Source organism: Pristiophorus japonicus, chromosome 7 (assembly GCF_044704955.1).
Source record: "Pristiophorus japonicus isolate sPriJap1 chromosome 7, sPriJap1.hap1, whole genome shotgun sequence".
NCBI classification, from domain to species: Eukaryota; Metazoa; Chordata; class Chondrichthyes; family Pristiophoridae; genus Pristiophorus; species Pristiophorus japonicus.
This window is the reverse complement of record NC_091983.1, coordinates 71506359-71533855: the sequence shown is the minus strand read 5'-3', so window position 1 is coordinate 71533855 and position 27497 is coordinate 71506359. Positions and strand designations below refer to the sequence as shown.

Genomic DNA, 27497 nt, shown 5'->3' with positions numbered 1-27497 from the left:
GATACTAGTACCCTGTGTGCAAACACACTTTACAATAACATTTTAAATAAATCAATTGGTTCATCCAAAACTTGATGCTGAAAGATATGTTTATTCCTCTAAATAGGGTTGCCACATTATAGGGATGTTAAATGTTGACATAAAAAGTGCAACTCAAAATTGCTCGTGCTTCCCCCACACCCCACTGATGCATCCTTGCAAATCCTTGGACAGCTTCGACTTCCAAATTCAGCTCAGAGTCACAGCTCTGCATAAATACCTGATCCAAGCTCAGGTCTGTGGGAACTGAGACCTTCAAGCTAAAACTTTAAAGAAGGCATTTAAAAAAAGACAATTCAATGGATAAATTTAATCCTGCTAATGTGAAAACGTAATCATTTTTTTACCTTGTTAAAACCCTTAATTTGGATGTTAGAAATATCAGTTACATATATGTAGCATGTGTGGTGGCATGTGTAGGATTACAGTATCCAGTTCATATAGTAGAGTTTTTATTATTACAGTGCTCTGGGTCATGCTGTTGGGCAGAAAGGTAAACACTTGGCCAAAAACTCCTAATTTGTAACAGTATGATTTCTTTGTTTTCCCAAAGGGCCTATTGGAACTAAAGAGGAAAGTCAAGGAGAAAGAAAGCCATTATAAAAGACTTGCATCACTGAACGAACTACAGGAAAAATTAGAACAGCTGAAAAATCAGATGGCCTGGGCATTGGTAAACAATTTGAAATTTTGTTTCTGTGATTCTTAAAAAAAAATGTTTCATGATCAGAATTTACATGGTTGCAATTCTTTCATTTTTTTCTTGTATAAATAACTAACAAAGGTTATAAAGGCACTGGAATTTCCGCTTGATTGCATTGGTTTTTTCGGTGCAATTCCTCCAATATCGGCATAACCGGAGCAAAAGATCGCAAAATTTTAAGAGCAAACTGTGTTTAGTGCAACTTGAGTTTCCACAATCTTTTCCGATAGTGTTAAAAACATTGTGCTCGAAGCAGGCACCACTCTCTCAACTGGCCACACCCCTAGGGTGAATAAATCATCATTGGGAGTTTCCACTACTTGTGATCGTTTGCAAGCCTTTGAGGAAACTCTAAAAAATTAAGCTGGAACTTTTGGGTGCAAGGACACACGTTTTGAATGAATTATTTTTATTTAAAAAAAATTACTGAGGAACTGACGGCTGTACCCCAATCTAACCAGAAAATAGTTTTGTATATTTAAGTCATTTTCAGTAATTTAACATCAGGTTACTCACAGGTGGTGGGTTGACACTGTGTCTTAAAATAATTATTTTTTGTGATAAACCCATTTTCAGCTGTATTAATCAAACTTTACCAAGTTATCATTCTTCAATATATCGGAATATATTTTTTTAATGCAAAATATTTTGTAAGAAAAAAAAGAAGTTTTAAAACGCTGCCCAATTGCGCTGATTCATGGCAATTGTAAATCTGTGGAATTCTCTGCCCCAGAGAGCTGTGGAGCCTGGGTCATTGAGTGTATTTAAGGCGGAGATAGACAGATTTTTGAGTGATAAGGGAGTAAAGGGTTATGGGGAGTGGGCAGGGAAGTGAAGCTGAGTCCATAATCAGATCAGTTATGATCTTATTAAATGGCGGAGCGGGCTAGAGGGGCCAAATGGCTTACTCCTGCTCCTATTGTGTTCTTATGGCAGAATTTACATTTGTCGATATGCAAATGTGTTTGAGCGGAAACTCAAGAGTAAAAGACTTTTCAAAACTGGCGCAATTTATGCCGGAATTGCTGATTATGCCTAATGCAGAAACTACCCAAAAATGTTTAAAGGGGAAGGAAATTTTGAGGAATACCATTCTGCTCTTATGTCTTGTCTCCCTTCTCACTCGCTGCCACGTAAGTGCATACAGATCCATAACTACAGAAACACCACACTTAGGCCCTGAAATTGGTGAACTGTAAGGCCCGCACATTTTTTGTCGGTCCCCGGGCAGCACCTACCTTTTTTGAGGCCCGCTGGGGCCAGGCGGAAGCGATTTTCATCACGGTTGTGTTGGCGGCAACGGCAGACAGTGGGGGTCGGCGGGCGGGTTCGGGCATTAGTGGGCGGGTTCGGGCATTAGTGGGCGGGTTCGGGCATCAGCGGGCGGGTTCGGGCATCAGCGGGCGGGTTCGGGCAGCACCGGGCGGGTTCGGGCAACACCGGGCGGGTTCGGGCAGCACCGGGCGGGTTCGGGCAGCACCGGGTGGGTTCGGGCATTGGTGGGCGGGTTCAGGCAGCACTGGACGGGTTCGGGCATTACTGGGCGGGTTCGGGCAGCACTGGGCGGCAGGTGCAGGCCTCACGAATCGGAAAACTTCTGAGGCCGTGCACTGCGCATGTGCGAGACTTGTTTTTTTTTTGTAGTTTTATCAAGCATCTGACGTCAGATTTGCCACGATTGGGTCTGCTGGGATATCTGCGCATGCACCTAAATTCTGCTCATTCCCTTGCAACTACCAGTTTGAGAGAGGAGCATGTTGGATCTGTGATCGGGGGAAGCGGTCAGTGGTTTGGCGGGTGGGGGGAGTTGTTTGACTGCGTCAAGTGGTTTGCTTGGTGGACCGGGGGAGAAGCACTTCTCCTCCTCCTCCTCCTCCTGGCTCACAAGCAGAGCATTTCGTTCTTCCATACCACAGTCCTCGCCTCCCTTTAGCTGCCGGGTCTCCCGAGAACTGGGAAATCCGGCCAGCAATCATTAAACCAGAAACACAGTTAAAATCGTAGGCATGCCGCTGCGTTAAAATATTTAAATCAGCAACCCGCCTCCTGGGACCAGGGTTGGTCGGCTGTCCTCCTCACCCCCCGCCCCTGTCACACCTTCATTCAAACCGGAAGTGGGAGGGTTCGAGACAGGTTTGGTTCCGTCTTGAGTTTTTTATATTTTAATATTCCACCTGATGCAAATCCTGCTGTTTTGGGGGGGGGTCAAAATGACCCCTTATGATTCTGTTGTAATTCAGGGGAGAAGGCGATGAAATTGCAGACCATGCTGACTGATGCAGTGACTGTTTGATGAATGAGTCAGCACATTGACTGATACATGATCCCGAAACTAGCCTGGATTGAAGCGGAGATAGAGAGAAGTTGAAGGCACTGGTGACTTGACTGCCGCAGACAGTACCATCCCTACAGTTAGCTACAGGTTGCTCTCTGTCCAATATTACTCTCTGTTGACTTCCCCCCACTTAACTCCAGGCTCACAAATGGGGTGAGCAACTCATCTGTACTATATAAATATAGCTGAAAAATCAGGCTCAATCAGTTCACTAACGGTCAAACAGGTGCTTATAACACATTGCCCAAATAATGTCCGGTCAGAAAATACACCCATTGACAATTCTGAAATTGAACACACCATTATCTGTTTACGAATCATGAGCCTTCAGATTGGAAAATCTTAAACATCTTGAACAAGGAGCATAAAAGTTCTGTGCAACGTAGAAAATACGTCCTGTGAAATTTAATTAAACACTTTAACTGGAAAATGAAATAAACGTTTTCATTTTGTACCATAAGGTCATTGAGATTGAAAAAGACTTGCAATCAATAAAAGACTATCTTAAAGAAGAAGAAAGTTACAGTGTCAAATATAACCAGGACATAGAGGAATGGCAGGTGAGTTTATATTTTGCGTGTTTCATTTATTATCTTGGCTGTTACTTTCTATTTTCCTGATGTGCTGATAGCAATTCATTTAATTGCCTATCTGAAGTGAAAACTTCCTGTTTTTGACTAATTTACATATAGATATTTGGAGGAATTACCATTTTAAGACCACTGCTCTGTTCAGTCCTAAACAATTTTCTACATTTGAAGTACAATATATGTGGATGAATTTTCTTGAAAGATTAGAAAGAAACCTTTAGCATTTTTTCCTTTGTTCTATAGGCCAAGATGAATTATGCAGATTTAAAATTTAAAGCCATTCAGGATCAATTGCAGAAAATTATAGAAGAAAAAGAACATTCACAAAGACAGCATTTTACTTTTAAGGAAGACATGCAAAGAAAAAAGAAAACTTGCAAAGAAAGTGAGGTTAGTGCAATTAAGTGGTCAAATAGAACTGCATGTAGATGCTAAAAAATGAAAATATGAGTCCCGATTTTGCAGTGGGTAATGACGACGAATTATCAGTTTTCACTGTCATTACTCCTCTGAAACTGACCGCAACGTCAGGATTTACTGCGGGGGTGAGCAATTGTTTGGGCTGGAGAGCCGCTTAAGTTTTGGTGAGATGCTGAGGGTGTACACCAATGTTTCCCCCCAAAGATGTGTGGCCGCACAGTCATACAGTAATCGCGAGGTACCGCGCAGGTTGCTCACCAATTGTGCTGCACAGCAAATTTTTAAAAACTGCATACGTTGGTGAGAGCAAAGGGTTAAATTGGTAAATTTGAAATAGGCCAACTCATAGTGTTGATCTCCACTCCTGCTTTTACCCTCCCAATAATTTATAAACATAAATTGAAATAGTGAGATACTATCTGAAATACACAAAATGTAGTGCAAAATAGTAAAATCTTCTGTTGCTAAATGAAATGAAATGATCGATCGATGTTTGGCAGAGCGCCTCGAGTTTGTGGGGCTTCCAACGCGAGCGTTGTTCTCTTTTTATTGTCCTGAGTACGGGAGCCCGAGGCTTCACAAGGCCTGAACTAGAATCGCATGCCATTACCTAGAGTACTTGTGCTCTGGGATTCACTTCCGTGTCTAAGATGGCGATTGGAACTCCCCTTTCATCATACTCTGGGTACCAGGAGAGGAAAGATCTTTCTTTGGTAAAAGTGTAATTGAGATGAGCAGCCATGACTCAACTCAGACTAATGTGCAGCTCGAGCTCTGGCTTATATTCTATTTCTGTTCCATCCAGCGAGCTGGATAGAATGAACTGGCGGGCTGTATATAGCTCATGGGCCGGATTTTGCCCACCCCTCACTGGGCTAGAAGCTCCCCCGTTCTTTACTGAGGAAACTCCCAGAAATGGCAGGGTCCCAATGTGCATGGGCTCTTCGGAGACTGAAGGCACCCCACAGAATTCAGATAGCACCTTTCACCCAATTGCACCAATAAACAACAATAGCATTTTATAACACACTGCAATGAAATCAAGCCCAGGGCTAATTTTGAATTGGTCACTTAAAATTTCTTCAGAGACGAGTTGAGACTAAAAACCCGCTGCAAGTTTTTTTTTTAAAGTTCTAAGTAAACAATATTCCAATTGATTCGATCGCGTGAATGCCTAATCATGCTGCCAATGGCATTATTTTATATATTTGAAGCATTTATGTTATCGTGCATTTATCTGGAAAGTATGCACAGATTTCTGGAAACTGAACCCACAAACCATGAGTAACTCACCTTTCATGTTGCAGTGACGGAGGTTTCGGGTGTGATAACAATGTGCTGCAGCGAAGACAGATTAGATTTGCCCGCCTCCATTTTAGGTTGCGACTCCCCTCCTGCCTCGAGGACAGTGATCTGCCTCTTGGTGTTGTGGGCTCAGGCTAGGGGTCAGGTGTGGCAGCCGTTCAGCCTTGAATCCAGGCCTTGGTGGGCCTGATTGAATCTATTCAATGCATGTGCATCAAAACACAGAAATCTTGAAATTGCAGTCAGTCGTTCACTGCTCTGACACGGACTGCATGGTCTCCCCCCAACCTCCCGCCACCCCATAGCTGACGATCAGTGATGAGAGTGGAACTGCAGAAAACCTGAGCTTTTCCTCACTAATATCGCTGTCAAACACCCCATTAAGTATTAAGCCTTGTAGGAATGGGTGTAACTGGGGATCTTAACAGCATTTTGACTGCTAACCTACCATTCTGGTCCTGAAGAACTAATATTTATATTTGTGGAGTGTCAAATTTCTCGATTATGATAAAAATAACAGTTTAAATAAAATTTAAAAAAAATATTTTTTAAAGTTTGTTCATGATATTTCAGCTTCTACCAGTGTATGTCCCAATCTTTGTTTCGCTCTCTAACATTTTTTAAAAGTGCTGATAAAATCTATTTTTCATTTCCTGGTTTGCTGTCTGTGAGAATTCTGCAATGTGATTGGCTGCTTAGACAGCTTGTTGATGTCACTACAGCTCCTCACTGGGATTCACATTACACTGCGCTACAATCAATTGCATGTTAAGAAAGGCAAACTTCGCACCACAGAGATCACAAGATCTTTGTGGGCAACTTTCTTCGAGGTCAGTGGTGAGTGCCTTTGCTTCGCTGCTGACCGCAAATTAGGGGCCATAGGATAAAACAGTCTGCAATGTGTTACAAAGAGGAAATTCAGATGATATTACATGGTATATTAGTTTCCCACGTGCTGCTACTGCCTTAGAACACATTCCAATATGCAAATATTGGTATTGGGGGTAATGTACTGGCGTGGATAGAGAATTGGTTGGCAGACAGGAAGCAGAGAGTCGGGATAAACGGATCCTTTTCGGAATGGGAGGCAATGACTAGTGGAGTGCCGCAGGACTCAGTGCTGGGACCCCAGCTCTTTACATTATACATTAATGATTTGGATGAAGGAATTAAGTGTAATATCTCCAAGTTTGCAGATGATACTAAACTGGGTGGTGGTGTGAGCTGTGAGGAGGATGCTAAGAGGCTGCAGGGTGATTTGGACAGGTTAGGTGAGTGGGCAAATGCATGGCAGATGCAGTATAATGTGGATAAATGTGAGGTTATCCATTTTGGTGGCAAAAACACGTAGGCAGAATATTATCTGAATGGTGGCAGACTAGGAAAAGGGGAGGTGCAACGAGACCTGGTTCATCAGTCATTGAAATTTGGCATGTAGGTACAGCAGGCATTGAAGAAGGCAAATGGCATGTTGGCCTTCATAGCTAGGGGATTTGAGTATCGGAGCAGGGAGGTCTTACTGCAATTGTACAGGGCCTTGGTGAGGCCTCACCTGGAATATTGTGTTCCCTTTTGGTCTCCTAATCTGAGGAAGGACGTTCTTGCTATTGAGAGAGTGCAGCGAAGGTTCACCAGACTGATTCCCGGGATGGCTGGACTGACATATGAGGAGACACTGGATCAACTGGGCCTTTATAGACTGGAGTTTAGAAGGATGAGAGGGGATCTCATAGAAACATATAAGTTTCTGACGGGATGGGACAGGTTAGATGCAGGAAGAATGTTCCCGATGTTGGGGAAGTCCAAAATCAGGGGACACAGTCTTAGGATAAGGGGTAGGCCATTTAGGACTGAGATGAGGAGGAACTTCTTCACTTAGAGAGTTGTTAACCTGTGGAATTCCCTGCCGCAGAGAGTTGTTGATGCCAGTTCATTGGATATATTCAAGAGGGAGTTAGATATGGCCCTTGCGGCTAAAGGGATCAAGGGGTATGGAGAGAAAGCAGGAAAGGGGTACTGAGATGAATGATCAGCCATGATCTTATTGAATGGTGTTGCAGGATCGAAGGGCTGAATGGCCTACTCCTGCACCTATTTTCTATGTTTTTATGTATCCCCACTGGCACCTGGGAATCCCTGGCCCAAGACTGCTTAAGTGGAGGAAGAGCACCCGGGAAAGCGTTGAACACCTCTTGTCTCGTCACCGAGAGCATGCAGAAAACAAGCACACAGTAGAAGGAGCATGTGGCAAACCAGACTCCCCACCCACCCCTTCTTCCAACCACTGTCTGTCCCACCTGTGACAGAGACTGTAATTTTCGTATTGGACTGTACAGTCACCTGAGAGCTCACTTTTTTAGGGTGGAAGCAAGTCTTCCTCGATTTCGAGGGACTGCCTATGATGATGATGCTTGGAGGAATATTGTAGTTGCAGATGGTGATTGAGTCAGTGGATTAGGGATAGGTTTCTATTACTTGGACATTTGGGAGGCTGTGAAGAAGTGTAGAACAACATCTTTCGGGTTGTACTTCTGCTGGGGCTGTACACGAGTTTGGATTGAGATTGAGGCCTCGATATCTGGCCGGGTCAGCCGCGAGCAGGGTAAGTTGCGGGTGGGGGTGGGGGCGCAGGCATTGAGTGCAGAGGGTGGAGGTCCTGGGGAAGAAGCAGTCCAGATGAGGTGCATGGGTTAAACAGATGACTGGCATGTCAGAGTCAGCATGGCTTGCACTTTCTTTTCCTACTGTTTAGCTGGATAATGCTGCCCAAAGTCACTACACTCGTGCATCTCCCAAAGTACAGAGGGTCGATATTGGCTGCTGCGTGCCCAACTGGAAGGCTATCCTCGGTGCCAGTAACTCCAATGATATATCGCTCACATCAACACAAGTTATACCAGAAAGAAAGTCTTAGATTTATATAGCGCCTTTCACGACCACTGGACGTCTCAAAGTGCTTTCACAGCCAATGCAGTACTTTTGGAGTGTAGTCACTGTTGAAATATGGGAAACAAAAGCTGGAAAACACCAGTGGCCAGGCCAAGTGAAATTTCCAGCTCCAGTTCTAAGTTTGAGACAGAGGTGCATGCCTATGTGGGGAAAGCTTACTGCAGCTATTTCTAACATTAAATAACCAATTTTATAAAATTATTTTTCATTTTTATATGTTTATGGTATGAATGGTTGCATTTCTGGCCGTACATATTCTGAGTGAAGGAGCTGAATGGCATCACAAGCAGTGTTAAGACATTTTTTGAAACGGTTCTTTAGCTAGTTTTGTGGTACTGCCTTGGAAAAAGAACTGCCTACTGTCTACTTCTTGATATGTTAAGTTGACTGTTACTTGATTAACCACTTTCCAGTTAAGTAGTTATTTGGGCAGTCGAGATGTTTTTCCTTCTGAACGTGTGCCACTGGAGTTGTTATACCCTGAGGTATCACTTGACATGTAATGACTTCAAAATGTGTGACCTGTAAATGTACGCAAAGTTTTGAGTTTATGTAGATTTATTTGAACTTATTTGATTTTCAGGCACCTTTCCACCGCTGCAAGTCACAGTTGAAGCAGTTTGAAATAGACCATGACCAGTTACAGAGACGACTTGAAGAACTAAATAGGTTAGTAAGTTACTTGTACAGTCTTGAAAGAAGGTGTATTTGTCAGCTTCATTGGGCCCAGGTTTCGGGCCACGCCTAAAACGGCGCAGCCCGGACCTGGACGCCCGTTTTTCGCGCCACAAAGAGTGCCTAAAAAAAACTCACCTATTCTCCGGCTCTCTGCAGGTCCTCTGGAGTTGGGCGCAGCGCAGCATGAGCTGTGGGGGGCGGAGCCAGGTCCCTGCGCTGAAAACAGTGCCGGGACCTCTGCACATGCGCGCTACAGTGGGCACGCATGTGCAGTAGCTCCAGGCGCCCAAAACTGTGGGAGGGGCCGAAGCACGCAGCCCCTAGCCCTGGCCGAATGGCCTCACTGGGGCTGTGTGGATAAGGCTCACCTCCCACCCGACCGGACCCGACCCGACCCCCGCTCTCCCCACCCCGGCGACCCGATCTCCGCTCCCCCAACACCGCCCCCCCCAGCGACCCGACCTCCGCCCCCCCCCGCCCCCCGGCGACACGACCTCCGCCCCCGGTGACTCGACCTCCGCCCCCCAGCGACCCGACCTCCGCTGCTCTCCCCCCACAACCCAACCTCCGCTTCCCCCCGCCCCGGCGACCCGACCTCCGACTGCCCGCCCCCACCCCCCCGACCTCCGCGACTCCCCCCCCCGACCTCCGCGACTCCCCCCCCCCGACCTCCGTGACTCCCCCCCCCGACCTCCGCGACTCCCCCCCCCGACCTCCGCGACTCCCCCCCCCGACCTCCGCGACTCCCCCCCCCGACCTCCGCAACTCCCCCCCCCGACCTCCGCGACTCCCCCCCCTCGACCTCCGCGACTCCCCCCCCGACCTCCGCAACTCTCTTCGCCCCCCCGACCTCCACGACTCTCTCTCCCCCCGACCTCCGCGACTCTCTCTCCCCCCGACCTCCGCGACTCTCTTTCCCCCGACCTCCGCGACTCCCCCCCCGACCTCCGTGACTCCCCCCCGACCTCCGCAACTCTCTTCGCCCCCCGACCTCCGCGACTCTCTCTCCCCCCCCGACCTCCGCGACTCTCTTTCCCCCCCCCGACCTCTGCAACCCCCCCCGATGTTCGCAACCCCCCCCCCCCCCCCACGTGGTTCCCGATCTCCGCGACCCCCCCCCACCCCCCCGCCCTGGACCCGGGACCCAAGACCCGACGCCACCTACCTATAAATCCAGCCCGAAGTCTTTGGCCCGGCTGTTCAGCCTCCTTCTCTCCCTCCCTCCCCCTCCCTCCTCCCTCCTCTCCCCTCCCCTCTCCCTCCCTCCTCTCCCCTCCCCTCTCCTTCCCTCCCTCTCCTTCCCTCCCCTCCCCTCTCCCTCCCTCCCCTCCCCTCTCCCTCCCTCCCTCTCCTCCCTCCTCCCTCCCCCCCTTCTCCCCCCCTTCTCCACTCCCTCCCTCTCCTCTCTCCTCTCCTCCTCCTCTCCGCCTCTGCCCTCCACGTCCCCCACCCCCCTCGCTGTCAGAAACACAGACACTGACAGACAGAGAGTGAGAGACACACACACACAGAGAGATAGAGACACACTGGGGGGGGCCGTCACAGCACGCTGTTAGAGGACTTCCAGTGCTGCAGTTGGTAAGTAGAAAATGTTTTATTTATTGATTTTTACATTTTTTTTATTTTTTATTAATTTTTTTTGATTGATTTATTGGTTGATTTATTGATGTATTTATCATTTATTATTGATGATGGCTCTTTATTTGTAAAACTGAAGTGTTTAATGTTTGTAAACTTCCCTTTTAAACCCCCCCCCCCCCACCATTCCCGACACCTGATTTGTAACCTACGCCCGATTTTCTAAGTGTAGACAAGGTTTTTCTGAGCGTACAAAAATCTACACTTACTCCATTCTAAGTTAGTTTGGAGTATGTTTTCACTGTCTAAACTTTCAAAATGGGCGTAAGTGGCCGGACACGCCCCCTTTTGGAAAAAAAATCTGTTCCAAACTGAAACTGTACTAACTGACTACAACTGGAGCAAACTAAATGCCGAGAATTGCAATTTCTAAGATACTCCATTCTAAACCAGCTGCTCCAAAAAAACAGGAGCAACTCAGGCCGAAACTTGGCCCCATTGTTTGTACTCTTCATCTCTTCATGTAGTAGCAGAAAAGTATAAATGGTTCTCTGCTACTTCGAGCATCAATTTTTTTTTTCAACCTAAAATTTGAATCTTACATTTGACCAAATTCATGTATTGTAAGTTTGTCCACAAAAAGAGTCCGTATATGTTGCACTTTAAAGGGCTGAAATTGCATTGACAGTGTAGTTATGTGCCAGGCGCAGAAGGGGCAGAAAAGTTCCCTGGTTTTGTGGCAACCTTGGGTTTGCTGCGGAGGCAGAAGAGGCTTGTACAGCTCAGTGGTGCAAGCCTTGTCAATATATGTATCTGGGACGTTCTGGGGCATGTTCTGTGGGTCTAGGAAATTACAATGTTAGGCTCCATTGGTGCAAAGCCATCCAGGTGCACCATTAAAAGTGGAGCACAGGGCAGGTCTGTGTGAGCAGCAGCTGCCAGTGATGATGGTACAAAAGGGTTACATTTATAATGTTGAATCCTCCAGAGTCGAGGGGGGACTTTTAACATAAGTGAGCGGGTGGGGGTTAAATGGGAAAAAATTGGAAGTGTGTCAGGTAGCCAGCTCAAACCCTCCAACTTCCGGGTTGTACCTGAATCAGGACAAGGGGCGGCAGTCCACCTGCTCCCAGGAGGCGGGTTGCTACTTTAAACATGGTAATGAAGCTAGAAGCCTCGGATTTAACATGCTTTTCAAGTTTTATTGTGGCCAGCCGAGAATGCCGGGCCTCAGGAATCCCAACAGCTGCAGTGAGGTGAAGATAGCCTCGAGGAGCTCTCCTTTTGGGCTAGGAGGAGCGTGGACCCACCAAAACGGAAATTTACATTTTTTTTTAAAGTTTGATGTGAAGTCGGATGAAGCATGAGTGCTACTCCTGGCTCCACAGCATTGCAGACCTGCGATCGGCCTCCCGATTGTTGTCTACACCCTTATAGGATTTACCTGAGAGTTGCTACTGGTGAGCTAAGCAGCTCAGAATTGGTCCTTTGACAAGAGGCACACACACATAGATTTGCCATTACTCCTTGAATAGCAAGAAATTTCTGACTTGAGAGAAGATTAATTCCAACATGTCATTCCCCCCACGCAGGCATATTGAGGTCAGGTTCTCTTGGCCTGACACATCAACACAATCTCTGGTGAACTCCCACTATCCCTCCTCCGCAATGAATACACAGTGAAGCGACTGTTCCAGCTTAAAGGGCAGTGTTCCACTGCCAAAACAATAACACCAATATCCCTTAAACGCATGTCCAAATTATTGTACTGCTTGGCCTGTTTGTTTCATTCCTGCTCCTCAGCTCGCCCAGCAGAAACTCAATGGGAATAGCATCAATCTGCAAAACACTCCTTGAAACACACATTCAGCAGTGGTCGTGGTTAATTTGGCCAATCGCAGAATGCACAAGTGAAAAACTTGAGGGAATAGTTATTAATAAATTCAGGTTTTCCACCTGCATATCCCGCTCCAATTGGGATTGATGATCCACTATATCCAGGGTTAGCTCTTCAAGAGGTGTCAATATCTGCAGACTTGGGACCTCAAGTTTTCAACCTTTCCTTTTTACTTAGGGCTTTCTTGGCCTTTAAAGAGAAGACAAGAATAAGATTGGCCATTGTGCTTCCCTAAATAGGAATGCAAGAATAGTCAGTGTGTAAATAGATATTAAGGGTACCTTTTTAATAAACCTACCCATCATCAATGGAAGGGCTCCAGCCAAGGTGTGTGTAAAAATAAGAAATAATTCAACTTGAGTACAACGGCTGATGAAGGAGAAATTATGGTTTTTGTGTGTTATAGGCATGCCATTGAAGATCTCGGAAAAGAGATAAGTAGAGCATTAATTTACTTTGACAATCTTCTTGAAGGTATTGAGTTTCTGCCTCATCTGAGAGGCTGGTCTCTTTACTGCAGACACTGCATTGACTTGCTCAACCATTCTTTCCAGGTGGCCCGAATTGCTGAGCAGGATGCTCCTCATAACCAAAAAAGGCACACCCTGCCAGGATGTCCCTCAACGTGACTTGCAGTGCTCCGTTACTAAAGGAGATGCTCTGCCTCCACACTTCAACTTGTTGCTCTGCCTCATTTCTTGAAGCAATTCTAAACTAAAATAAGTGCTTCTCCCAGAACAGGAAGTGCAGGTACAGCCTTAAGGAGCTGCACCTACACTTTCAAAGATTTGTACATGAAATCTCTACACTCGCAATACCTCAATGCAAAATGTGCTGTGAGTATAACTGCAATGTGTTAATTAGGGACCTTCAGAACATCTGGAGGGGGTGGGGGGGGGGGTGGGTCCCCTATGTGGAAAAGAGTCCACATGCCTGCAAAGCGCTGAAAGTGCAATTTCAGCCCCTGTGTGGTTTTTACTGCAATGTGTTTCCACTCCCCAGACTGTTATAAACTGAGTTTCTTTCTTCAATTTTACTTCAAAACAGTGTAAGTCAAAGTTCAAAAGCTGACCTGACGGAGCGAAGGGAAAGAATTGGCAGTTTGCAGGATCAACTGAAAGCACTGCAAGACCAAGAGGCCACGACCTTGCAGCAAATAGATGACTGTTACCGTGCAATCAACAACTCCAAAGACGACCAGGATATGCTGAGGTTGGTAACCTAGAGTAGGGGTAAAGATTGGTAAGGACTGTCAACAATAGCTGCTACTTTCAGGTTGATTTATGGATCCAGTGCCAAAATCAAATCAGCGAAAACCAAATATAGACAGTGAAGGTCTTTTTTTTTAAATGTATGAGAGATGTAAAAGATTTATTATTAAGCCGATTTTGGTGATTTTAATGGTTTTGTAGCAATTGAAGGGATTTTAAAAAATCCATTTAAGATGCTGCTGCTGGCGTTGGAATAACAGCATTGACATTTGGGTATATTCTGGTGAGGAGGAAGAAAATTTTCACTTTCCACTGCAAAACCGGGGTGCAAAAAATCCACAGGCCTATACTTTAGTATTGGGGCATCTCCCTCTCTCTTTCTCACTAATGCACCAACATACAGAAATCAGCTGTGATTAAAACAATTACTTCCATTCTGTGACACAGATGGTTTCATTGAGCCACTGTTATTATTACAACATCGAAGGAGCAGACTATTTAAGAAATAGACATTTCTCAGGAATTATCTATCTATTCTCTATTTATTTATTTTGTTCAAAATCTTCACTTTCTGCACGCTTCCTGTCTACAAAAACTTCCTTCATGTTATCAAACTTTTCCAATTATAAATTCCTATGTCCACATTCCGTATCAGTTTTGCTGTGTTAACTGTTGCAACTGTAATTGCATACTGGATGGCTCTGTAGAGTAACTCTCTGAATTGTTTCTAGCAGCTCTATCACCATCTTATTTTTCTGTCCAAAGGTAAGTGATTAAAGCTTTGAAGACTTTTACCAAGCACAAAATAAATTCTTATTAAATGCATATTTTAAAACAATTCTTCCACTGACCCCTGTGAGTGATGCCATGGGAGATCTAGCATATTAAAAAATCTTCAATAAAGTGTACATTTGCTGTACATATTAACCTTACTTCCTGTGTTATGCATTTATAATGGTACAATCTACCACCAAACCATCTCAACTCTAGAAGGCCATTTTGGACCATTGCCAAAGCCCTTCAGCGATCTCCCCTCAGCCTTGATGACCGATGGTGAAATGCTTGGAAGAACTATGACATACAGAATGGATTCCTTATAGAGAGCCCCACAGTACAATCTGAAGAATCAAACCTTCTTCACAAACAATCATCATAGGCAGTCCTTCGAAATCGAGGAAGACTTGCTTCTACTCTAAAAGTGAGTTCTCAGGTGACTGTACAGTCCAATACGGGAATTACAGGACTAGACTTTCCACTTTCAGGCTAAGGCCGAAAAAAATGGGCCTTGTTCCAGCGATGCAGGACCTATCGCCCGTGCTGATCGCCGGCTCAAGGCCCATTTTTTTTTTTTTTGCGATTTTTCACTCGGCCTTAGCCCAGTGATGTCAAATGGGCGATGTGATTTTGCGGCGATCTCATGATCGCCCAAAGAAAACGGAAGTGAATGGAAAAAAAAGCTTCCCTAGCAACGCATTACTGCGCATGTGCAGGTTGATTTTTTTTTTCAGGTTGATGCTCCTTTCCGCATTTTGCGAGGTCAATGGTCTTCACACATGCTCAGAAGCTCTATGTGGGTCTGGGAGAGAGGGAGAGAGAGAGAGAGAGAGAGGATAAAGGAAGCAGATATTTGACCAACTGTTAAATCAGATTAATTTAAAGAATGGAGGGAGCTGCAGGAAAGCGAAGGGCCAAGCCCTTCACCGAGGAGGCCAGTGAGGCCCTGGTGAACAGTGTCAATGCGAGGTGGGAGGATCTGACACGGGGTGGGCATGGAAAACCTCCACCCCGTGCATATCGGAGGATTTGATCAGAGATTGCCGACGTGGTCATGCCGGCATTTAATGAAGCCCGGACACCGGACCAGTGCCGCAAAAGATGGAACAGTCTACTGGCGGCTGCAAGAGTAAGTTGAAATTTAAATTTGAAATCATCCATATTTATTATTTAATGTTGTAACTCTAATTAGAATCTGCAATGTTATCTCGTGATCTTTAAGCATGACTAAGTAATTAAATTAGGATTAAATTATGATTACATTTATGCACCGCAACATAAATTTGAATGTTACAGTATGAAATATCTTATTCCTATGCAATGTAGTGCAAACTTGTAATTGAACTTATAAATCTGTCAGTCCTAAATGTTTATTGCCTAATCCATCTGCTTATGCCGTGCAATGTTACCTTATCTATTACAGAAGAAGATTTCCATCAACCAGCGAGAGCAACGCAGGACGGGCGGGTGCTATGCCATGCTGCAGTCGCTCACCGCCTGCAAGGATCTTGCAGTGGCCTTGGTGGGGCCAGAAAACCCGTGGTGTGGCCGAACCCACCCTAGAGTCACATGAGTAATGAGAACTGTACATTGTGCAATGTGTGAATCAATAGTAAATATTTGTTACGCGGGTAATCCTATGCAATGATATTTTGATTTGATATATAATTGAGTTATACTATTGAGATGTACTATTGATCTTCAAATGAGGTCATGTTAGGCCTGGTGAACGCTTGTGCATATGGGCTAATGGTAATGTTTTGAGTTCTTGAAAAATTGAGATGAATTGATTTGCATTGTTAAACGTTGTTTATAACTTCCATTTGTCTTTCAAAGGTCAACAAGTCTTGCTGGAGTCAACGGACATGTCCACTGAGCAATCAGGAAACTCCCAGGAGGAGGAGCCAGAGGAGGAGCCAGTGCAGACTCCTGCTGCAGTTGTGCGAGAGGAGGAGGAGGTGGAGGAAGAAGAACAGGAGATTTTTTTTGTCGGGGGGAACAACCTGCGGCCATCTTTTTTGAGACAGATGAGGCACCGGGACCAAGCAGTGTGCAGGTGGTGACACCAAGGCACATGACATTGCACACGCCGACCCCACGGAAGTCTGGTCAGCGTGATATGCATCGCCTACCACGGAGGACCAGACGAAGAGCTTACTTTCCCTGTGCAGGGAGACGGTCACGATCTGTCGTGACCTTATCCAGGGGTTCGCGGGTTTCTCAGCCAATTGGAGTCAGTTCTCCACAACCTGGAGAGAGTTCTGCTCGCACTTCTTCAGCTGGTCTTCTGAGCAGTCACAGACTGCTCGGGAGACGGAGGCGATCAGGGAGCAGACAGCTGCAACAAATGCCCTATGGCATGCGTTGCTGGCTGGACACGGCGCTGCACCCCAAGGTGTCGTGTCCACTCGCAGCGAGACCCCAAGCACACAAGCGAGTACGGAGGACACAGTTCCTCTTGACTCGGAAATAGAGCCTGAGGCTTCTGCTTCCACTCCGTTACCTCCACCACGGCAGGAAGTCTTGCCGTCCCACTCTGCACAACATCTTGGTGTCGGTCTGCGGAGACCAAAACGGGCGGGTGGGGTGCGAACACGGGGTGGGACAGGATCTGGAGGGAAACGTGGCCGCAGGTAGGGAGGGGGGAGTGCTTCTCTATAGTTCACTTGTTTCTAAAATGCTCACTTATCACTTTATTATTCTCTTGTTATTGTTACTAAATTGGGCACTTGTATTCAATACTTAAATGTTCACTTGTTATCAATACTTAACTGTTCACTTTCCATTCTTTCTGAAATGGTCACTTGTTAGCATGACTGAAATGGTCACTTGTTATCATTACTTAAATGGCCACTTGTTCTTTAAAACTTAAATGTTCAATTTCTTCTTCTAACGTTTTGGGGATTTTGAGGGAAGGGTGGGTTGGTGCAGGGGGTAGGGGGTTGGAGGGAGGGTGTTGTTCATTAGTTCTTAAAAAAAAAAATTGTTAATTAAAAAAAATGTTCTACAACTTTTGTATCTTCTCTCTTAGTTACATAAGTTTTACAACGTACAGTTTTTCATGCATATTTGTTTGTTTATTCTGTTTCCCCACAGAAATGAAACTTTTGATTAATTGTAACTGTAATTGAATGTTTGAATATCTACAATGATAGTTCATGCAAAGCGTTCATTAATGAGCTGTTGACGCAAAAGTTTAGCGGCCGTGTAACTGCCACTGGCTACTGGTCTTCGGGAAAGGTATGGTGGTACCGGTGCTAGATCGCCAGACTGATTAAGCTCCCCTATGTCCTCGCCCGTGTCCTCTCCCGCCTGTTCCTCCTCTTCATCCTCGCCGGCTGCCTCTTCTGTCTCATCCCCCTCTGGAGATGGACCTGCAGCATGATCTGACAATATTTGTCCTCTCTTTAAAGCTAGGTTATGCAGCATGCAACACACCACAATAAACTCTGCAACCTGGTCAGGGTGGTACTGCAGGCTGCCTCCCGAATGATCCAGGCATCTGAAGTGCTGCTTTAGGACTCCAATTGTCTTTTCAACAATGTTGCGAGTCGCGATGTGACTTTCATTATACCGTTTCTGTGCTTCAGTGATGGGATTACGCAGAGGGGTCATGAGCCAACTGGCAAGGCCATATCCTTTATCCCCCAGCATCCAACCGTGACCTTTTGGCTGATTGACAAACAGGTCAGGGATAGCACTTTCACGTAAGATGTGCACATCATGGATGCTGCCAGGAAATGTAGCATTCACTGTCATAATTGTTTGATTGTGGTCGACAACTAGCTGCACATTTAGTGAATGAAACCCCTTTCTGTTACAAAACACCTCCGCGTTCTTTAAGGGTGCTTTCAGGTTAATATGCGTGCAGTCTATTGCTCCCTGCACCTTGGGGAAGTCTGCTATTCTCGAGAAACCCAAAGTCCTCTTGGTCTGTTCCTCCGTGGCCATTGGGAAGCTTATGAAGTCCATCCTGCGAGTGTAAAAGGCTTCAGTCACCTGTCGAATGCAGCAGTGTGTAGTGTGCTGAGAGATATGGCAGATGTCGCCAGCTGAAGCCTGAAAATATCCCGATGCGTAGAAGGCTCGGGCAGCAGTAACCTTCATCTCAACGGACAGTGCGGTTCTGATGGTGCTGGAAGGCTGCACATCATCCTTGACGAGTTGACATATCTCATCGATGACCTCCTTCCGGAATCGCAGCCTCCTAAGACAAGCATTTTCAGACAAGTTCAGATAAGATTGCTTTTCCAAGTACCTTCGTTGGCTATACGGTCTCCTCCTCTGTCTTCGTCTCCGTCTACGTATTTCTCTGCCACCTCTTCGATTGATCCTTTCAGTAACCGGTGTGTGAGCAATTGCAATTAAAGGCAGGGAAAGCATAGGCCCCATAATCACTATCAATATCAATAATTACTTTCACTAATTTTTATAATCTCTCTACTCTATACTCTCTAATCACTGTAGTCTGCCCTCTCTGTACCAGTCAGTTTGATAGGCTCCAACAATATCATTAAATAACTTCACTATGTAAAGCTATTTCTTAAATTATTCCAATATATGAGATTTATTTAGCATATATAAGTTTATAATACCTATTCATATTCCCGGTTCCAAATTTCTGAGTACAATTTTTGTCATGTATGTAACCTTCATGTAACTGTAACCTTCATATAACAACACTGTACACTGTATACACCTAAGAAATGCACACCTTGACCACAGGGGGTGAACTTGTGGGAGACTCACTCCTCACCTGGTCATCCAGCTATTTAAAGGGAAGTCCCACACAGGGTCATCACTTCTTGGTCCTGTGAATAAAGGTTTGGGTCACAGAGTGACCTTGTCTGCAGAATGTGCCTCGTGTGAATTTATAGTAGTGTGTAAGGACATAACATTTGGCGACGAGAAACGGGAATCAACACTCACGAGAATGGCCACCGGTAGCACAGAGGAACGGTACTGTGTTGGTGAGGATTGGGACGATTTCGTTGAGAGGTTCCAGCAGAGCTTTGTCACGAAGGACTGTCTGAGAGATGCAGCGGCTGACAAGCGAAGGGCGCATCTACTGACCAGCTGTGGACCTTAGACATATGCGCTGATGAAAGACCTACTCGCACCCGAGAAGCTGGCGGACAAAACCTTTTGAAGAGCTCAGAAAACTGATTGGTGAGCACCTCAAACCAGCAAGCAGTATACACATGGCACGACACCGATTCTATTTACACCGACAGCGGGAAGGACAGAGCATACCGGACTTCGTTGCGGACCATCGGCGCTTGGCCAGCCTCTAAGTTCACAGACGCCTGCAGGGCAGACCCAAACTAGAACGCATTGACTCGCAATTATGGACGTACACCAAAGAGATCATCCCAGTGCTAGGCAGTGCAATGTTGGTGGTCTCACATAATGGATCAGAGAACCGACTGCCACTCTGGATTGTCCGGGAAATGGTCCCGCGCTTTTGGGGAGGAGCTGGCTAGCCACGATGAACTGGAAATGGGGGGATGTGCACGCCATTTCATCTGTGGAGCGAAGTTCATGCTCACAGGTCCTACAGAAATTTGAGTCACGATTTCAACCTGGTGTTGGGACTTTCAAAGGTACCAAAGCATCACTCCGGATGCCAGACCAGTGCACCACAAAGCCAGAGCTGTGCCGTATGTGATGCGGGAGAAAATTGAGAGTGGGTTGGACAGGTTGCTAAGAGAGGGCATAATTTCGCCCGTTGAATTCAGCGACTGGGCAAGCCCCATCGTCCCTGTCCTAAAAACGGATGGATCGGTCAGGATCTGTGGCGACTACAAAGCCACTATAAACCGAATGTCACTACAAGACCAATACCCACTTCCGAGAGCGGAGGATCTCTTTGCCACACTGGCAGGCGGCAAACTGTTCACCAAGTTGGACCTCACTTCAGCCTACATGAACAAGGAACTGGCCGAAGAATCCAAGCTACTGACCACCATCACCACGCACAAGGGGCTGTTTGTCTACAACAGGTGTCCGTTTGGCATTCGATCAGCGGCCGCTATCTTTCAAAGGAACATGGAAAGCCTGCTCAAATTCATCCCTGGAACAATCGTATTTCAGGACGACATCCTTATCACGGGTTGAGACACCGAGGAACACCTCCACAACCTGGAGGAGGTGCTACGCCGACTGGACCGGGTAGGCCTGCGACTAAAGAAGTCCAAGTGTGTGTTTTTGGCCTCAGAGGTCGAGGTTTTGGCCCCAGAGTCGGGATAAATGGGTCCTTTTCGGGTTGGAAATCGGTGGTTAGTGGTGTGCCACAGGTATCGGTGCTGGGACCACAACTGTTTATAATATACATAGATGACCTGGAAGAGGGGACAAAGTGTAGTGTAACAAAATTTGCAGATGACACAAAGATTAGTGGGAAAGCGGGTTGTGTAGAGGATACAGAGAGGCTGCAAAGAGATTTGGATAGGTTAAGCGAATGGGCTAAGGTTTGGCAGATGGAATACAATGTTGGAAAGTGTGAGGTCATCCACCTTGGGGGGGAAAAAAAGCAGCAAAAGGGAATATTATTTGAATGGGGAGAAATTACAACAGGCTGAGGTGCAGCGGGACCTGGGGGTCCTTGTGCATGAATCCCAAAAAGTTAGTTTGCAGGTGCAGCAGGTAATCAGGAAGGTGAATGGAATGTTGGCCTTCAGTGCGAGAGGGATGGAGTACAAAAGCAGGGAGGTCCTGCTGCAACTGTATAGGGTATTGGTGAGGCCCCACCTGGAGTACTGCGTGCAGTTTTGGTCACCTTACTTAAGGAAGGATGTACTGGCTTTGGAGGGGGTACAGAGACGATTCACTAGGCTGATTCCAGAGATGAGGGGGTTACCTTATGATGATAGATTGAATAGACTGGGTCTTTACTCGTTGGAGTTCAGAAGGATGAGGGGTGATCTTATAGAAACATTTAAAATCATGAAAGGGATAGACAAGATAGAGGCAGAGAGGTTGTTTCCACTGGTAGGGGAGACTAGAACTAGGGGACACAGCCTCAAAATACGGGGGAGCCAATTTAAAACCGAGTTGAGAAGGAATTTCTTCTCCCAGAGGGTTGTGAATCTGTGGAATTCTCTGCCCAAGGAAGCAGTTGAGGCTAGCTCATTGAATGTATTCAAGTCACAGATAGATAGATTTTTAACCAATAAGGGAATTAAGGGTTACGGGGAGAGGGCGGGTAAGTGGAGCTGAGTCCACGGCCAGATCAGCCATGATCTTATTGAATGGCGGAGCAGGCTTGAGGGGCTAGATGGCCTACTCCTGTTCCTAATTCTTATGTTCTTATGTTTTGGGCAAGAGGGTTGCCGCAGACAAGATCCGGCCTACCGAATCCAAAACGGAGGCGATTCGTCGTGCGCCCAGGCCCGGCAACACATCGGAGTTGCGTTCATTTATGGGACACTTGAACTATTTCGGGAACTTTCTGCCGAACTTAAGCACATTGTTGGAGTTGCTACACGTGCTCCTGCGTAAGGGTTGCGATTGGTTTTGGGAGGACTGTCAGGAACGGGCTTTCAATCTGGCGCGGAACCTGCTTTGTTCTAATAAGCTGTTGACCCTGTACAACACCTGTAAGAAATTGGTTTTGACATGTGATGCATCATCCTATGGGGTTGGGTGCGTGTTGCAACCGAGTAATGATGAGGGCCAACTCCAACCTGTGGCTTATGCCTCCAGGTCGCTCTCCCAAGCAGAAAGGGGATATGGGATGGTTGAAAAGGAAGCACTCGCATGTGTCTACGGGGTGAAAAAGATGCACCAGTACCTTTTTGGCAGAAGGTTCGAGTTAGAAACAGACCACAAGCCGTTAACATCCCTGTTGTCAGACAGCAAAGCTGTCAGTGCCAATGCGTCAGCTCGCATACAGCGATGGGCTCTCACGCTGGCTGCGTATGACTACACCATACAGCACCGGCCAGGCACCGAAAATTCCGCTGACGCGCTCAGCAGGCTTCCACTGGCCACCACTGAGGGGGCAGCGGAGCAAAGCGCTGAGATGGTCATGGCTGTTGATGCCTTTGACAGCGCAGGCTCCCCCATCACAGCCCGCCAGATCAAAATCTGGACCAACAGAGATCCCCTCCTATCCTTGATTAAGAAATGTGTCCTGACTGGGGATTGGGCGCCCGCACACGGAGCATGCCCCGAGGAGGTCAGACCATTTCACAGATGAGCTCTCCATCCAAGCCGACTGCCTACTATGGGGCAGTCACGTAGTCATGCCCCAGAAGGGAAGGGAAGCATTCATCAAGGAACTCCACAGTGAGCACCCAGGCATCGTGCTAATGAAGGCCATTGCCTGGTGAAATGTAAGGTGGCCGGGAATTGACTCAGACCTGGAACACTGTGTTCACAGGTGCACGACGTGTGCCCAACTGGGCAATGCCCCCAGGGAGGCCCCACTCAGCCCGTGGCCCTGGCCCACCAGGCCATGGTCACGTATTCGCGTAGACTACGCGGGCCCGTTCATGGGAAAAATGTTTCTCATTGTTGTTGATGTGTACTCGAAATGGATCGAGTGCATCATATTGAATACGTGCACGACATCCACCACTGTGGAGAGTTTGCGTGCGGTCTTTGCGACCCACGGCTTGCCAGACATCCTGGTTAGCGACAACGGCCCGTGTTTCACTAGCTATGAATTCCAGGAGTTCATGTCGGGTAATAGCATCAAACATGTCAGGACAGCACCGTTCAAGCCGGCTTCCAATGGCCAGATGGAACGTGCGGTCCAAATCATAAAACAAGGCATGCTCCGGATTCAAGGACCCTCCTTCAATGGCGCCTATCATGCTTCCTGCTGGCCCATAGGTCCCGACCGCATTCACTCATGAAATGTACACTTAAAACTCGGCTCTCTCCTGTCTCTCATTCATCCAGTCCTGTCAGACATTGTTGAGGGCAAGCGCCAGTCCCAAAATGAGTCTCATGACTGTAACTCAAAGGGGAGATGTATAGAAATCGATGACCCTATATTTGTTCTTAATCACGCTTTGGGGCCTAAGTGGCTTGCGGGTACTGTAATTGGCAAAGAGGGGAATAGGGTCATAGTGGTCAGACATAACAATGGACAGATATGCTGCAAGCATCTGGACCAAGTAAAAAAAAAAGGTTCAGCATGGACATCGAGGAACCTGAGGAAGATCATGAGATGTTGCCCACACCACCGCCAGTGAACGCGCAACAAGAACTTTCAGAAGCATGCACAATTTCTGCGGCCAGCCCGACAAGCCGGAATCACCACAGGTGACAGAGATGCATACCAAGGCTCAACAACCAGACCCCCAACTACGGCGCTCCATGAGAGAGTGCAGAGCACCCAAGAGACTTAATCTTTGACCCCATAAGACATTGGGGGGGAGGTGATGTCATGAATGTAACCTTCATGTAACTGTAACCTTCATGTAATAACACTGTACACTGTATACACCTAAGAAATGCACACCTTGACCACAGAGGGTGAACTTGTGGGAGACTCACTCCTCACCTGGTCATCCAGCTATATAAAGAGAGGCCCCACGCAGGCTCATCACTTCTTGGTCGTGTGAATAAAGGTTCGGGTCACAGAGTGACCTTGTCTGCAGAATGTGCCTCGTGTGAATTTATAGTAGTGTGTAAGGACATAACAATTTTCTTCAATTTTAATCTCTAAATAACTCACAACTAATTCTCGACACTTCCTCCGAAGTTAAAAATGGCGTCCGTAGTGCCCATTTCCTTCTCTTAGGCCCTGAAAAAGCAACAATTTTTCAGCACTCTTTTGGGCCTTGCATCGGCCCAGCAAAGTGCATGTTAGGTGCCAAAACTTGGGATGGGCCTTGTGTGGGCGATCATTTGGGCGATCATCTCAGCGATCAAAGTGGAAACTTAGGCACCTGTTTTTCCGGCGATGTTTTGGGCCTAGTTTCCACTTTTTACTCAAAATGGGTGATAGAGGTCCATTTTGGGCGATGTGAAGTGGAAAGTCTAGCCCACAGTCTTTGTCACAGATGGGACAGACAGTGGTTGAAGGAAAGGGTGGGTGGGGAGTCTAGTTTGCCGCATGCTCCTTCCGCTGTCTGTGTTTGGGTTCTGCACGCGACTCGAGGTGCTCAGCACCCTCCCGGATGCTCTTCCCCCACTTGGAACGTTTTTGGGCCAGGGATTTCCAGGTATCGGTGGGGATGTTGCACTTTATCAAGGAGGCTTTGAGGGTGTCCTTGAAGCATTTCCTCTGCCCACCTGGGGCTCGCTTGCCGTGTAGGAGTTCCGAGTAGAGCGCTTGCTTAGGGAGTCTCGGGTCAGACATGCAGACGATGTGGCCCGCCCAACGGAGCTGGTCACGTGTGGTCCGCGCTTCGATGCTGGGGATGTTGGCCTGGGCAAGAACGCTAACTTTGGTGCGTCTAACCTCCAAATGAATTTGCAGGATCTTGCAGCGACATCATTGGTGGTATTTCTCCAGCGCTTTGAGGTGTCTACTGTATATAGTCCACGTATCTGAACCATGTAGGAGGGCGGGTATCACTACTGTCCTGTAGACCATAAGCTTGGTGTCAGATTTGAGGTCCTGGTCTTCAAAACTTTCATCCTCAGGCGACCGAAGGCTGCGCTGGCACACTGGAGGCAGTGTTGGACCTTGTCATTGATATCTGCCCTTGCTGATTGTAGGCTCCCGAGGTATGGAAAATGGTCCACGTTGTCCAAGGCCGAGCTGTGGATTTTGATGACCGGGGCTGGGGGGGGGAGGGTGGGGCAAGCAGGTCTGTGTGGTGGGGTCAGGTTGGTGGCGGACCTTTGTCTTACGGATGTTTGGGGTAAGGCCCATTCTTTCGTACGCCTCAGTGAAGGTGTTGAAGATGGCTTGAAGTTCGGCCTCTTGAGTGTGCGCAGACACAAGCGTCATCCGCGTACCGTAGTTCAATGACAGAGGATAAGAACATAAGAAATAGAAGCAGGCCAGACAGCCCCTCAAGCCTGCTCTGCCATTTAATACGATCATGGCTGATCCAATCATGGACTCGGGTCCACTTCCCTGCCCACTCCCCATAACCCCTTATTGCTTTATCGGTTAAGAAACTGTCTATCTCTGTCTTAAATTTATTCAATGACCCAGCTTCCACAGCTCTCTCCGTCGCGAATTCCTATGTTTGCTCGCAGATGTATGGGCCTCCTCCCCATACGTCTGCGAGCTCTTTTATTACACTCAAAATGCTCTTGAATAAGTCGCCTTCCAGCTCGATGCTGCCTAGAAAAAGCAGCCAGGAATAATGGCAGGGATATTATAGCCCCCATTCTTTTAAATGTCCTTCATTATCCTTAAAAACGAACTATGAACCAACATAAAGCTCACTGTGTAATCGGCATCATTCCCTCCAAATCCTTTTATGCTATGAACTTTTGCTCCGTTTTTCACGATAGTGCCGTTAGCACCGAGAGCGTCGTGGGTCCAACCTGATAAGACTTGATTTGTTTCATGTGTGTTTTTAGGCCGGCAATAAAAATGGCGATACAGGTTGAGCGTCCAAAATCCGGAACCCTCGGGACTGAGGCCGTTCCGGGTTTTTCTGGATTTCGATTTGTTTTCTGATGTGACAAATCCGGAAATACCTGAACCCAGGTTTGGGTATTGCCGGATTTTGGAACGTCAGAAAGCCGGGCGGGAATTCCCGCCGAAGAGCTGTTCGGACCGTCCGGCCCCGCCAAGGAGGTGTTTGGGCGGGGCCCCGCCAAGGAGGTGTTTGGGCAGGGCCCCGCCAAGGAGGTGTTCGGGCGGGCTGGCGATGAGGCCCCGAGGTAAGGGCAGCGAGGCAAGCAGTGGCAAGGCCCCGAGGTCGGCATGGTTGTCCGGTTCGGATTCCGGAATATTTTACAGATTCCGGATGACCTGCCACGGATCGTCCCAGAACATTCCGGATTCCGGAACTCCGGATTTTGGATGCTCAGCGAATTTTCTGCCCCTGGCAATTGCGCAGCATTGCACACTAATTGACGTCATAAAAACGGCAAAAAAGCCGATTTGATAATTTTTAGCACGGCGCAAAACCGCTGCCGAATTTTCCGATCGGGCGCTAAATTTTGTGCAACTCGTTTAGCGCAAAAATTTTTTACTTTTTCAGCTATGCCATGGCGATAAACGGGCGCAAACCTGCTGAATTTCAAGCCCCTAATATCTAAAGTAGATCTTAAAATAAAAATGACATTTATTCTAAACCTGAACTTGGAGTTGATATTTTTTCCCAGTATAGAACTCTGATAAGCTGAAGACAGGTCCTGCAGTCTGAGCATGTGCAGGACGCACCAGTAATGTTTAGCTAGCCAAATGATGGAATGCTTCCCTCAGTCCCTAAGAAAATCAGTTGTTCTTTTCAAAATTATTTGAAGAAAAGCCAGAGGATAAATTTCAAAAGCTTTATTCAGGTAAACATTATATTATGTGTTTCTCTTAAAGAGAAGTGGTTTTGTGAGAAAGAAAAAATAAAATAAAATAAAAAACATGACTGAGCATACAGATTGTAGCTTTAGTTGGTGTTCAAATGATCATCTGTATGTAAAATAGGTATGTCCTGTCACCTATCAATATCCTGGTGGAGATTTCCACATAAGTTGTGTTCACCTCCTATTGCATTTGTAATTGCCTTTGACATCTGCAGATACCACATTTTTCAATCATGTAAGCCTGTAACTCCATGCAATTCCCGATTTAAAAAGCTTGAGGTTTGCGTCTACCTGCAGTTCCATGTTCTGGCCACTGGGTGGGCTCTACACCAGTTTTATTTCTACAGACTTTTCTCTTCATCTTACTACTTACTGAAGGTGAGTAGCAGGTGAGATTTTAGTCTTTTGAAAATATTATCAATTTTTAAAACTCCATATTATTAATAGTGTGATTCAATTTATCCCCAACATACATCCGTCAACCAGAAATACAATCCGAAAACACAGATTTTAGTTTCCCGAAATATATCTTCCATCTCCTCATGTGCCTGCTGCCTCTCCCCGTAATAACTTT

At 46.6% G+C, this 27497-nt stretch overlaps 1 protein-coding gene across 3 annotated transcripts in view; it reads left to right on the top strand.

Annotated features, from left to right (window-relative positions):
• The window catches only part of LOC139267157 (structural maintenance of chromosomes protein 6-like), a 177131-nt gene that overhangs the window by 100125 nt on the left and 49509 nt on the right, over positions 1-27497 (top strand). For all 3 annotated transcript variants that reach the window (XM_070885036.1, XM_070885037.1, XM_070885039.1), the window contains 5 exons: positions 593-712; positions 3539-3637; positions 3911-4057; positions 8925-9010; positions 13542-13706. In XM_070885036.1, coding sequence (XP_070741137.1) covers positions 593-712; positions 3539-3637; positions 3911-4057; positions 8925-9010; positions 13542-13706 — 617 coding nt within the window. The remainder of the gene's footprint in view (positions 1-592; positions 713-3538; positions 3638-3910; positions 4058-8924; positions 9011-13541; positions 13707-27497) is intronic.